General features: G+C 38.8%; 1 protein-coding gene across 7 annotated transcripts in view; it reads left to right on the plus strand.

Moving 5' to 3' along the window:
* The window catches only part of NBEA (neurobeachin), a 575138-nt gene that overhangs the window by 301813 nt on the left and 259491 nt on the right, over positions 1-13834 (plus strand). For all 7 annotated transcript variants that reach the window (XM_075851713.1, XM_075851718.1, XM_075851715.1 and 4 more), the window contains one exon: positions 5895-5956. In XM_075851713.1, coding sequence (XP_075707828.1) covers positions 5895-5956 — 62 coding nt within the window. The remainder of the gene's footprint in view (positions 1-5894; positions 5957-13834) is intronic.

Consider the following 13834-nt stretch of genomic DNA (forward strand, 5'->3'; position numbering starts at 1 on the left):
TGATTACAGCAATACACCATATGTGGTAATAAACTGCTGTTTGGACACACGCCAGGACTCAGAAGGGAAGGAACAATATTTGGCTTTTGGAGCTCAAATTTAGCTGGAATGGTTTTCGGGTGTCATGTCGCATTTGCAAAGCCCCTGAGGTACCAAAACAGTGGAAACCTCCCAAAAGTCCCTTTAGGGGACTGGAACGAGCGATCATTAGGTCCCCGGGAAAGTTTGTTGTAGCAACAAACTTTCCAGTTTGTTATAGCAACAAACTTTCCAGTTCGTTGCTACAACACACTTTCCCTGCGATCACATGACCGGGACCTGAACTAATCAGGTCCCGATCATATCTCCGGGACCAGAGGCAGGTGATAACAGCGCGATCCGGGTGTCAGCGCTACTCTGAGACACCCGGATCGTGCTTTTAACACCCACCGTGAATTCACGTCGGCACTGCACAGAGCCCAGCAAGTGCCAACGTGAATATACAGTGGGCGGTCGGGAAGCGGTTAACTTAACTTAAGTTTACGGATCATTCAGAATTCAGTTTTTTCTCGTGTTTTCGTTTTTTTACACCGTAAAAGCACGTTTTATCATATTTTCGTTGCCTCATTCCTAGAGCCAAAACGTATTTTTTTTGCAATGTGCAATGCAGTGTATATTTTATTTTGACTTTATTGAACGATTGTTACAATTGCGGCACTGCCCTATATGTATTCTTTTTTTATTGTTTACTTTTTTAAACCATGAAATATTTTTTAACCCCTTGCCGCTGCAGCCATTTTTTATTTTTTTCATTTCATTTTTTTCCCCCCGTTAAGTGTGGGAAAAAACGACATATTTTATTCTGCGGGTCAATACGATTACGGTGATTCCAAATTTATATAGTTTTTTTTTTTTTTATGATGTACTACTTTTACAAAGAAAAAAAAAAACTATTTTGTTTAAAAACAAAACTACGACCTGTAGTTTTTACTTAGGAACGTACGACTTTTTGATAATTTTTTATTCACTTTTTTGTGGAGCTTTCGTGACCAAAAACAGAAATGTTTTATAAAAAAAATAAAATGTTATGGCGTTCACCCTGCGGATTAAGTAATGTTATATTGTAATAGTTCGGAATTTTATATGTACCAATTATGTTTTATTTCTTATTTTTTACATTACTTTAGGGAAAAATGGGGAAAAGGTAGTTTTTTTCCTTTTTAATATTTGTAATTTTTTTCTTTTACATTACTAAGCACTTTAGTTTGACCCCAGCAGTGAAGTGTCGGTTGTTACATACAGCCAACACTCAATGAGTATGGAGCAGGCTCCGTCAGTGAGCCCGCTTCATACCTCACCCCTTCCCGGCCATGATGTACAGTTACGTCAAATGTCGAGAAGGTTGATGAAAAAAAGGTTTTTTGTTTTTTTTTAGCTAAACTTTAATTTACTTGAAGCTACGATCAAATATTTGTATAGTGCTTTAGAATACTTAGTATTCCAAGGCATTATTTGCTGTGAGTGAGAATTTTTTTGGGAGGGACTTTGCAAACAAAGAGTCCATAGAACATTTATCAATGTTTAGGGGGAAATTTTTTAAGACTGGTGTTTAAGACTTGCAAAGCCAGTCTTAAACTAAAGAACGTCAACGTCAAATCACAAATTATTTAGCCCACCATTTACATTTATGCCGGGGTAGATTTGTGCTAGAATTTACTCCGAATTTTGTTGGTAAATATGTTTATCCATGGAAGGCCCCGCTTCCTCATGATAAATTCCAGCCAATTGTCACTTTTGAAAAGTGGCGAGAATAGTGAAAAGTCACATATTTGGCCGTTAATATGACGTGCCAAAATGTGCTACTTGTTTTACACCAGAAAGCTATATATATATATGAACTCTTGTTCCCGATCATTTCCCTGTGTAAGCAGGGATTTAATGAGCAAACACTCGTTCATCGACTGATTTGCTTGTTTATGCGGCCAATAATATGGTCGCTAGTCAGCAGCACATCTCCCTGTGTAAACACAAAGATGTGCTGCCGACATGATGGCAATGTATGTGGACGAACGATCGCTGTAACGATTGCTCATCTCCATACATAACCGATCGAGTGCCGATCAACGAGTTGTCTAGTTGATCGGCACTCATTTTCACGGCCCATATCAAATTGTAAAAATTTTCATTTTAATTTCTATTGAAATACATTTTTAAAAGCACAGGACCTCTATAATTCTTGACTGATACTTAACAATTGAAACTTGTGTGTCTATAAACACCAGATAAGTATATACACCTTTTCCTTTCAAGGGAATTGTGTTATTCGGATTATAATCCCTCTTCATTACATGACTGTTGTTCTAGGAATTTATGCCGGCATTTAACTTGGACTTCTATGACCGAGAAGTAGTATGACTTCTTAGCTCTTATCTTCAGTACATACCAAACCTCTAGCTATGAAGACAACTGTTAATTCTTTATTTCACCAAGGATAAATCCCGGTTTCACAGCCATGGACTCCTGCCCCTAATCCTGTCCAGGTTATAGTGATGTTCGTTGATCCTGCCATCTAATTAATATGGGGATTGCCATGGTCTGTGTGTGTGTTAATTTTTAGCTCATGAGATTGGTAACTCCATAGGAGTATGCCCCCATGCCAATTCTGCTGTGCCCAATATGCAGCTATATAAGAAGCCGTCACGCACCCATTCTTTTAATCATTGCATTTGGTACATTAAACCATAGTGGGAGATATAGCTATACAATGAACATGATTCTTACTAGATTTGACTCGATTTTGGAATATCTGTTCTCCTCGGTTGCCCCAGTGATGTAATCTTCTACTCAAATCAGGCTGGAATCACCAGACTGTGAGCTGGCAGCAAGTACCCCAAAGAATTTTCTGAATATTTCCATGTTCTAAACATTTGTAAATATTTTGGACTGTATTTAAACATTTACATATAAGCACATGGACTCCATAACTGAATGTTGATGGCTGTTGTTCTTCTCCACCAATCCATGTGGTTTACCTAAATCTTCCTTATTAAATAATCCCTTTCCATGATTTGGATGGACGTTTACATATACCATGCATGCTGTCCTTAGGAAACTGAACTGTGGATGTCATGTGCCAGTTTCTTCTCAGTAAGTCATCAGATGCACAGTTACTATCCCTTCACAGTATTTAGTATATTGAGATCTAGTATATTCAGTGTATATGCTTGTGTGCATTCAATATCTGTGAAGACCGTTTTCACATGAGCATAATAAGACTGTGCAAGTGCTGTAGATTTAGTGTCAAGAATGGGATAGGATTCCACTTGGTTATAAGTCTTGTCTTAAAGGGGTTGTCCAGGATTAGAAAACAAATGGGTTTGCGTTTTTCTCCAGAAACCGCACCACCCATGCCTGTGCCTTGTATTGCAGCTCATTCTCATTCTTATATGCCAGTCTTAATCGAAAGTGCATTTTGAATGGTTGTGCTTGAGCCACAAAAAGAAATTGGCAGAAATTTGCGCACCTTTTTGCACCATTTTCTGGCATTAAATGGAATAAAATTTCCAAACCACTGTTGCTCACACCCCCTAAAGTCTGCGCTGATTTTTTTTCCTCCAGCTTGCGAATGTGGTTTGGTATTGATGCAAAATCGGTAACAGAGCCCATACTTGCCATCTGCTAATACTGGTGTCTACTTATGTGGCAGGAGGGACCCCTAGACACCAGGGCCCAGGTTCAAGGTCTACCTCTGCACCCCATATAACTACACCCTCATCTACAGCTCCTAATTTAAAGGGTTTTTCCAGTCATAAGAAATTGATGGCCTATTGTCAGGATAGGCCATCAATATCTCATTGGTGTGGGACCGACTCCCAGTACCCCCGGCGATCAGCTGTTTTGAAGAGGCCGTGGCTCTCTTACGAGCACTACTTCCTCTTCATTCCTTATCTGCTCGTACTGTAAATCTCCGACACACTTGTAGGTGTGGTTCACAGTATTACACCCTTCTCCCATTGGAGTGAATTCATAGTACGAGCAGTGACCTTATTGAAGGGGAAGCAGCAGCCCCTTCAAAACAGCTGATCGATGGGGGTGCTGGGAGTCAGACCCCCACGGCTCAGATATTGATGGCTTATCCTGATAGGCCATCCATTTCTTATGACTGGACAACCCCTAAGGAGTGAATAAAAATTTTGGGATAGTTATTTTTTAAGAATGTCATAGTAAAGTTGTATTAAGTTAAATGCAAACTCCACTTTTGAACAATGTTACATATATTGAATGCATTAGATTACATTACTGGGAGCTTTAATTTAGGTATACTAACTGATAGAGAAACATCCAAAAAGATTTCAATCTCTTCTTATGGAGCAGTTTCTGTGTATGTAGAATAACTCAAGTCGGACAAGTTATAGTGTACCTTTTGGTTTTGAGGTACATAGGCTATAATATTTCAGGGCATGGAATTATTTGCCGTTTTCTATGAAACCTTACCTAGCAGTATTTTTACTTGTGTATAATGGATAGCTACAAGCAGAATTTTATCTTGATGTCATTATTAAACTTGCTGACCATGGCATGGCAACTGATAAAAAGATCATTCTGATTCCCCTATTAAAACGGCTGAAGATGTCCTAGAATTTAAAGTGGCACTAATCAATTCTAATATTTTGTCGTTTCAATTTCTGTCTTGGAAATCAGATTGAGTCCCAAAGCTACACTTGATTTCCTATCCCTATTAAACATTGCAGATCATACGCAACAGGACACGTATGTAAAAAAATATAATTGGGAGCAATTGCTCCAAAAAGTAATTCCTTAATATATAGAACACTGAATGATACGTCTTCCAATTGTAGCTGGAATATTTCAAATAAATCTTCTAATAGGTATGACTGTTCTTTGTGAACAATTTCTGTATACATATCTGTTATGGTATAATAGTATACTTCCAATAGTTGACCTGTAATAAATAAGATGGTGCACCTTACAATGCCAGTTCAGCTGTAGCATGCAACTTCTCACCTTTTTGAAAAGCCTTTATAGTGACTGACAATTTAATGTGTTGACCAAAATACATGTATATATTGCAGCATAAATCCGCATTAACTTTCACAATAGTAGGCCGTTGTATACAGCATTTGGCTATTACAGATCGAATAACAGAACAATTCTATGTGTAAGTGGGAGCGTTCAGATAGCGGAGCACCTAAGTCATGAGATATTTATATTCCTGTGTCCTTTACAACAACTTCTACCTGCTGCTCCATAAAGGACTGATTCATCATAGAGATTTATTTTGGGTTTAGTAAGTTAACTTTTTACGTGATTTCTGATGTATTTAGGATCCCAAGAAAATAAGTTATTAAAACCATCTTGATTATCGATATGGGATTGGTCCTAAGCATATTGTTAGGAATTGTCCGGGGTCACGACGCAAAATTTGGGTCATAAACACTTAGGAATTATTTTTTCGATTAGTCTAGTCTCTGTTTTGTCTAAACAGAATAGTTTTTCATTGCTCCTTGTGCTTTGTAATGTATAGTCGATTATGTGAAAGAGGACGTGACGATTGTGTTATATAGTGAGTTGTTTTTTGTTATTTGCACTGTGCCGGAAAATTTTTACATAGCAGTTGTTACCGGTTTAGTGCAAGCTCGATACCAGGTCATCTGCCGGCCTTTGTAATATTAAGATTATCAATATTATTATAACCTTTATATGTACTATATGTGCGAAGTGTGAAGTACCACTATTAACAGTGGTTGGGAACTACCAAGTAACTAAACCGCTCTGACTTTTCCCACCTGCCTATAAGTAAAGGATATCGATATTTATGTTATCACAATTCTGTAAATCAGTATTTTTTTTTTTTAATGCATTTAATTTTTAATGTATTTTTTTTTTTTTTTAAGGACTCGTTTGCATGAAGTCCAGTACATCGGTGGTGGAGCTGGTCATGCTACTTTGCTCTCAGGTAAGTTGTATACTCACATATTTACTTTACATGTTTATACTATCACTTGTCTGCAGGTTGGGAATGTTTCTATTACTATCATTATAGTATTTTTTCATAATTTTAATTTTTCAAATCTTCTGATATGTAATTTTAAACATTAGAAGATTGTTCTTTAACAGAGACCTCCATAGTGCCCAGAACAAAGAGGTCCTCACACTTGGTAAATCACTAGACCCCTTTTAGGTCTGACTGTAAATTCCCATAAGGATTTATTCAGACCACTATATTGCAGCTCAGTGTGAGAATCGTATCTATAGAGCCAAAAACGGGATTACATCAAATCGTGGGAAACCTTTCCCACAGGTTTGTTTTTTCTGCTTTCCCATGACTAGATCCAATCCCATGTTTGGCACTAAATATTTTCCATCATACAGCTGTGTGAATAAAGCCTAAGGCCCAATGCACGCAGCCGTGCTCGGACGCGGACAGCAACCAGCATTTTCATTCCATGCTCCCATGCAAAGTATGGGGGGACGGTCCATAAAAAGCAAAAGATAGGATATGTCCTATCTTTTGCGGAGGCTTTCTACGGCCCGGACACCTTCCCGCAAATATACTGGAAGGTGTCCGTGGTCAATAAAAGTGAATTGGTCTGTAATTGTGGTCCGTAATTACGGTCTGCAATTACGGACAAGTTCTATTGTCGTGTGCATGGGGCCTAACTCAGGATCTCCACTCATGAAAAGCTGGTGATTTCAATAGAGCAATGGCTGAGTGGGTCCCAGCTCATGGACTCCCGACAAAAGTATCTTCGGATATGTTATGATTTGGAAATTGGAAATGCCTTTAAACTAGTTGCCTGTCACCCATTGAGCAAATAAATTTTTTAGAATTGTGAAAGATATTTTCATTTACTTGTTGATTATTTCATTTAGGCTGTGTCGCAATTTCGAACAGAACTGCTTCTATAAAAACAATTCAGCTAAAATTACGGAAACCAAGACGGGACCCATTAAGATCAATAGGTTCCGTTGAGTTGTGTTGGTGTCAGTCATGCAACAGATCCGGCACTTCCCCATTTTTTTTTTGCATGTTTTTCTATTCCTATGCAAAATGGGAATATAAATGCAGATGTGAGCATAGCCTTATGTATGTTTGGTAATATTTAGAAAATTGTGCCGTTTTTGGAAATTGGTGTCATTCTATTATGATGCTAGGACACCATTGCACTAAGCATCTGGAATTAAACTAGCTTTTTGTTTTACTTATTTATATTTTGTGTTGCATATTATCTATTGAAATGATAATAATATAAGCATCACAAATGAATAAAGAAAATACTTATCTGTCATCAGATAACGGAAAAAAGGTCTGATAAACAGGGAACTTTTAGCATGGGCATATGGGAAAATATTTTTGTTTTATTATAACAGGAATACATTGCATTTTTTGGGGAATTTTTTCAGCAAAAAAGGGTACGTTTTTGGCATATGCCAGGTGTAGGGGCCCCGTGGATACGTTCAGGGTATGTGACAGGAACTTTCCCAGTGCTTACACCGATGGTGTTTCTTACAATTAACGTTTTTAACACTCCTGAAGATTTGCAATCTCTATTTCAACTACTGTGTCTAAAGTAATCGCCTGCTTTACATGCAGAGACGATTAAAATCAAAATTAGTTGTCAATTGGCGAATCATACGCATTATCGAAGCATGTAAACCCACTCTAAGTATCTTTGGACGGATGCTGGTGCAAGGGACATGTCCAAAGAGCAATTCTATAAGAAATAAGTAGTGCAGTAAAGCTCTAGATTTCAGTGCCATGTTTTTTGCCTTATTATGTAGAAAATGAAAAAATAATATATAAAGCAGCACAGTGGCAGCAATTCACACACTCCTGTACTTGCTTCAGTTCCTCTCGTTCCTGAAGTTGACAGGCGGCTCAGGAGTCCACTGTAAGGTCTCTCTCATTTCACTATGTGGTCTGTACGGTTTCTGACGGTGACTAGCTTGTATGATGTGATTCGCTGCTTGCTTCAATTTGTGTTCATGGCTTCACCTGTTTGACTTTTTTTTGAAGCACTGATGGGATATATTTTCTACCATCATTTTAAATAGAAAAAAAGGATTTTGAAGGTTGCATAATATAGTTCCTGTAAGTTTTTTATGGTTTCCTTTTATTAAAGCTTTTGAATTGATATATTCATTATCCTTGTTTTTTGGGCGGTATAGCTGCAAACCATTTGTGAAGTGATTGATTAGAAAGATGTTCTAGTTATCACAGAGAAAATGTCTGCGTTGTGTGAAATATGCATAGAAATATTTATTGGGTGTAAAAAATGGTACATGATACCATTCATAGTAGCTACTTCCGTTGTATAAACTGGTTCTATGCAAATGGAGCAAATGTATGTTCTATCACAGCTATACCGTTTTCAACGACCAAATTTTTTATATATATAATATATATGTGTGTGTGTGTATATGTATGTGTGTGTGTATATATATATATATATATATATGTATATATACACACAAAAGTAGAGATCTTGCAGCACTCCAAATGTGAAAAAATAGTGGTTTTATTCAGCCAACAAACAGCGACATTTCTGTCCAACAATAGGACCTTTATGCTTGATAAAGGTCCTATTGTTGGACAGAAATGTCGCTGTTTGTTGGCTGAATAAAAACACTATTTTTTCACATTTGGAGTGCTGCAAGATCTCTACTTTTGTATATTTCTCTGACCTTGGATCGGGACGACTTTCTTGGCACCTATACGTTTACATCTAGTGAGGGCTGCTGCTTTCTGCTGTTATATATATATATATATATATATATATGTCCTGCTATATGACCTTTTTCAGGACCGGCTTGAAAAAGGTCCTATAGCAGGACGGAAACATTGCTAAATCACATACTTTTTGGAACCATCGGAGTGCTGTGGGATTTCTTTCGTTTATGTCTTATAATCCACGGATCTGAATTACCTGCTTGCACCCATTACCGTGTTGGAATCTGCCGCAGAGTGCTGCTTATCTCTATCTATCTATCTATCTATCTATCTATCTATCTATCTATCTATATATATATATATATATATATATAATGTATGTATATATTTATGAACCCGGAGTGTGTTCTCTTATTTGGATATATGCTGGTATGCTGGTTTAGAGATTCCAATTATTACGTTAGGATCAAGTATAGATGACCATGAGCAAGTCGACTATCCTCAAGATCTATAGGTCTATATTTTTTTTATATATGACTATTTTATTTCTTTATGGCAAAGAGAAATATAATATTGGTATATTAAATTGTACCGGATAAATAAATTGATCTCTACAAATTCTTAGGCTTTGTTGCCACTGTTTTTTTTTTCAAGCCCGTTAGGGGTTCCAGTATTTTTTATTTGAAAAACCCCAATGGGAACCTAACGGACCCCATTAGTTTGTGTAAAAACAGGTGATGTATAACGGTCATGGCTTGGTTCTAAATGGAAGCCCTGACTCTAGTGTGAACAGGGACTAATAATAAAAGACATAATCAACACTTAATAAAAAGGTGTTTAATCTATCATATATCACTTTAAAAAAAAAAAATAATTAAAAAAAAACATCCTAATATTTCTTACACTATGAGGGAGGCAGCATTCAAATTTTAATTTGCCTTCTGTAGATATTTAATACAAGTTGACTTCACGTGATAACCTTCTGAGTATTTGTTGAGAATTTCCAACACTCACTGCTGAATTTCTCTTCAAATTAAATGTTAACTTTTCATTATGAATTTGCAATGATCAGTTTACGTTACAACAAGCTTTAGCTTATAAAGCAGACGTCCTTTAATTTTATACATTGTGACTTTGGATCTGAAACAAATTAATCTATACAGTGATGGCTTATTGAAGGGGCACAATCCTCTACATACCTGCTGTTTGTTTGCCCATTCTCTTTTGCTTGGCCCATAAGGAAATTATTCGTTTCTGTTCTCCTTTGGATGGATGATGGTGAGAGAATTAAAAAATTCAACCTTGGCAGGGATCCTCGATGGGGTTCCAACTACAGACTCACTCTTGCGGGGGACTTACAATTTGTCGCCTGTTGGTTGCGTTAAGGGTTCAAAACAATTTCCACAATATCTTTTATGGCCTCTCATGATCGTTCCATGCTGGAGGTTTTTTTCAGTTCGCTGCTTTTGTTTGGGAGAGACAAAAAATGACACAGTGCTTCCTTCACCCTTTGCAGTTCACATGAATAAAGCGCGATGTAACATGAGGTTCTTGATGGCCTCATCATCTAATCAGAGGTCTAACATGACTCATTTGCTGGCTCCAGCAATTCCTGCCATTAGTGGCCCCAGAGATGAAACTTTGCCTCTCGTATTGATTGAAGGAAAGAGTGCGAAATTTAAGCCCTATCGCTGTTCTCTCACTAACAACATTTAGCAGAACCTTATGTACCCTACCCTCTTAATGGCTCTCCATATTACATGTTATGAAGGCACAAGTAAATGTCCAAAGCTTTCATTTTCCAAATTTTTGCTCTTAGTTATATCAGATATCTAGCTGCATATAGATACACAAATGAAACACCGTTACTTGACACTTCTGTTTGCTGCTTATGCAAGGGTAAAAGGTTACAGACTGCAAAAGATGTCTCCTATTACATATATGCCGCATTAAAATGGCTCTCCAAGCTTTCAGTTTAAGGCATGCTAATAGCAAGGTAAAGTAGATGAGATCATTTCCAATTATTCACCACAGTTGCCTTTAAAACATGTGTTGCCTTGAGTAGAGTACTATAAAGTGTGGTAAAATTGTAAGTATTCATGTAAATATAATATAGTTATAATATTTGCTGCATTTACTATTCTGCCATATGAAACCAAAAAGCAGCCCAAACTGAATAGCACCAACACAAGGTGTCACAACGTCTAATATGGTCCAGTTGGCATGTTCGTGAGGCGAGACCTTTTGTAGGCTTATAATGTTGTTGTAGGCCATACGACACGTTCCTAGAATGTTTTTTGTCCGGGTATGCGTTTTGACTAATATTCAGAACAATCAACCCCCTCATGACAAACAAGCAGATCGATTATTCTCCTTTTATATAGACCCCCACTTTTATGTTCTAGTTATCCCACTATAATTTACCAAAGTTATAGGGACATTCTCAGCAATGGATAAAGTATTATCCACGGAGAACGGCTGTTTTTTCCGAATTTCCAACAGTTAAGAAATTCAGTCCTCTTCTTCTATTCTCATGATCTCGGAGGACCAGACGTAATCCCACATTTTAGGAGTAAAATACATCCAAAGTGAGGTGCTAAAATAGAATTCTGCTTTTATTAAAAAAAATAAATAAATAAATCACCATCCGTATTAAGCTTACATATTCAGGTAAACAACATTAATCTATAAATACAGTTTTATTTTATTTTTTTCTTTATCAAGATTTTTATTTTGAAAATATAACAGCATATAAAACATTGTACATTTTTGCCAAGAAATGTGCACGCAGTGCAATATACAAACTTTCACAATGTAAGAACAGTATATAAAATGTATAAACATCAGTGGGAGGCAGCCTCCCAGCCATCCAAATTAAGTATATATCGAAATGTATTGGTACTAACTGTACCATGTGTACAGCAAGATAGTGCAATAGTCATTGGACCAGGCACCAGTGAAATAAGAGTTGGTACGTATAAGTGCCACAATTGTGATATCACACCAACACAAGACACCAGACAACAAACGGAAACACATACAGACAAAGCGCACAGAGTAGGGTCACGGAATTTGTTCAGAACATTCCATCCAGCCAGAGAGATAGATCAGCACCACCCCGGAATCCAGACCACACTGCCCACGTTTGGACAAAGAGCACAGATTTGCCCCTATCAGCGGACAGCAACTCCTCCATCCTCATTATGCCGTTCACCTCCGTTACCTATTCCTTCAAAGAAGGGACAGTATGAGACTTCCAGTGACGAGGTATCACCGTTCTCGCCGCAGTCAAGAAATGCCTAAAGACACCCTTTTTGAGGTGTGGGAGTGATCCAGGAACGATGGAAAGCAATCCAATAGAAGCCGAGGTCGGGACCTCAGTGTGAAAGAGCTTGTTACCTAGGTCAAAATTTTTTCCCCAAAAGGGACGTAGCTTGGGACAATCCCACCAAATATGCAACATGGTTCCAGGAGCCTCCCCACACCTCCAACAATCAGCAGACACATCAGGAAATATCCTATTCAACAACGCAGGACAACGGTACCACCTGGTAAGTATCTTGTAGTTCTTTTCTTGAGCGAAACAAGACGTTGTGAGCTAAAAAGAAAGAAGTACCCCATTCCTCTTCAGAATGCTGAACCCCCATTTCCTCGTCCCATGCAGTAGTGAAGGACAGTTGAGAGAACGAGAATTTGGGCAGAAGGATCCCATGTAAATAGGACAACACATGAGAAGGGGCAGTAGTCAAGGATAGATAATGTTCCAGAGGAGTCTTATCCTGTAGCAAAACAAGACAGTCACCCATGGAAGAAAGATAGGAGCGTAGCTGTAAATAGGACCACCAGGTTGATCGTCTCCCCGGGCAGGCCTCAGAGACAGCATTCATTGATAAGATGGCACCGTCAGGAGTAAGAGTCTCAGCCAAATATCCACCCTGTCCTCTCCCCCAACAGAGGAATGTATCAACACCCACCGCCGGGGGGAAGGAAGGGTTATCAAAGAGAGGCGTCAGAGGACCCGGGCGATGAATAAGGCCCGCGGCACCAAACATTCGCTCCCAGACCACAAGGAACTGACGTGTGAGGAAAGGCAAAGAAAGCACGTGTCGCTGAAGGGACAGAAAACCACGGCAGAGAGGACAATGCAAGAGGAGACATAGCTTTTTCAATGCGCACCCACTGCTTACCCGTTTCCGAGCGGAACCAATCTACGACGCGCATAATCATTGCAGCTTGATGGTATCGTTTAAAGTCTGGAAGACCCGCGCCCCCGTCTACCTTTGGCCGATTAAGGACAGCAAAATGGATGCGAGGCTTAAAGGCGGATCCCCACACAAATTTAGTTATGGCCCTATGTAAGGTCTTGAAAAAGCCCGATGGTACTACAATAGGGACGGTCTGGAAGATGTAAAGAAATTTGGGCAAAATATCCATTTTGACCGCGTTGATACGCCCAAACCATGACATACGGTTCCCACCATACTCCGCCAATTCCTTCAGGGTACGATGCAGAATGGGCGTGTAATTCAGAGCATACAGGTCCAACTGCTGTGTGGGGACATGCACCCCCAAGTATTTTAAGGACGTTGGTTGCCATTTGAACGGGAAAACCAGAGCGAGATGGGTAGCCAGAGGAGCATCCAGAGATATATTCAAGGCCTCAGATTTAGAATAATTGACTTTAAAATTACTTAAATGACCAAAACGCTCAAATTCCTCCGTCAAAGATGGCAAAGAAATCATGGGAGTTGTAATATACACTAGGAGATCGTCTTCATAAAGCGCCAGTTTATGATGCTGTGAGCCAACCCGTACACCATTAACATTAGGGTTGCTCCGCAGTGCCACGGCCAGGTGTTCCATGACCAGAACATACAAAAGGGGCGAGAGTGGGCACCCCTGTCTCGTGCCATTAGCGATAGACAAAGAGTCAGATAAAAGTCCGTTGACACGAACTCGAGCAGTAGGCCTATGGTACAAGGCCATTATCCTATCCACCATAGTAGTGCCAAGGCCAACCTGCGCCAGGACACTGCGGAGGAACAGCCAGTGCACTCTTGTCAAAGGCCTTTTCATACAGTTTTATTTTTAAATTGCTCCCCTCCCCCATGCACTTTTGCAGTAGACCGTCTTGGTCTAGGTTCCCCTCGCTCATCTTTTCAT

This window comes from Rhinoderma darwinii, chromosome 2 (assembly GCF_050947455.1).
Source record: "Rhinoderma darwinii isolate aRhiDar2 chromosome 2, aRhiDar2.hap1, whole genome shotgun sequence".
In the NCBI taxonomy this organism is placed as follows: Eukaryota; Metazoa; Chordata; class Amphibia; order Anura; family Rhinodermatidae; genus Rhinoderma; species Rhinoderma darwinii.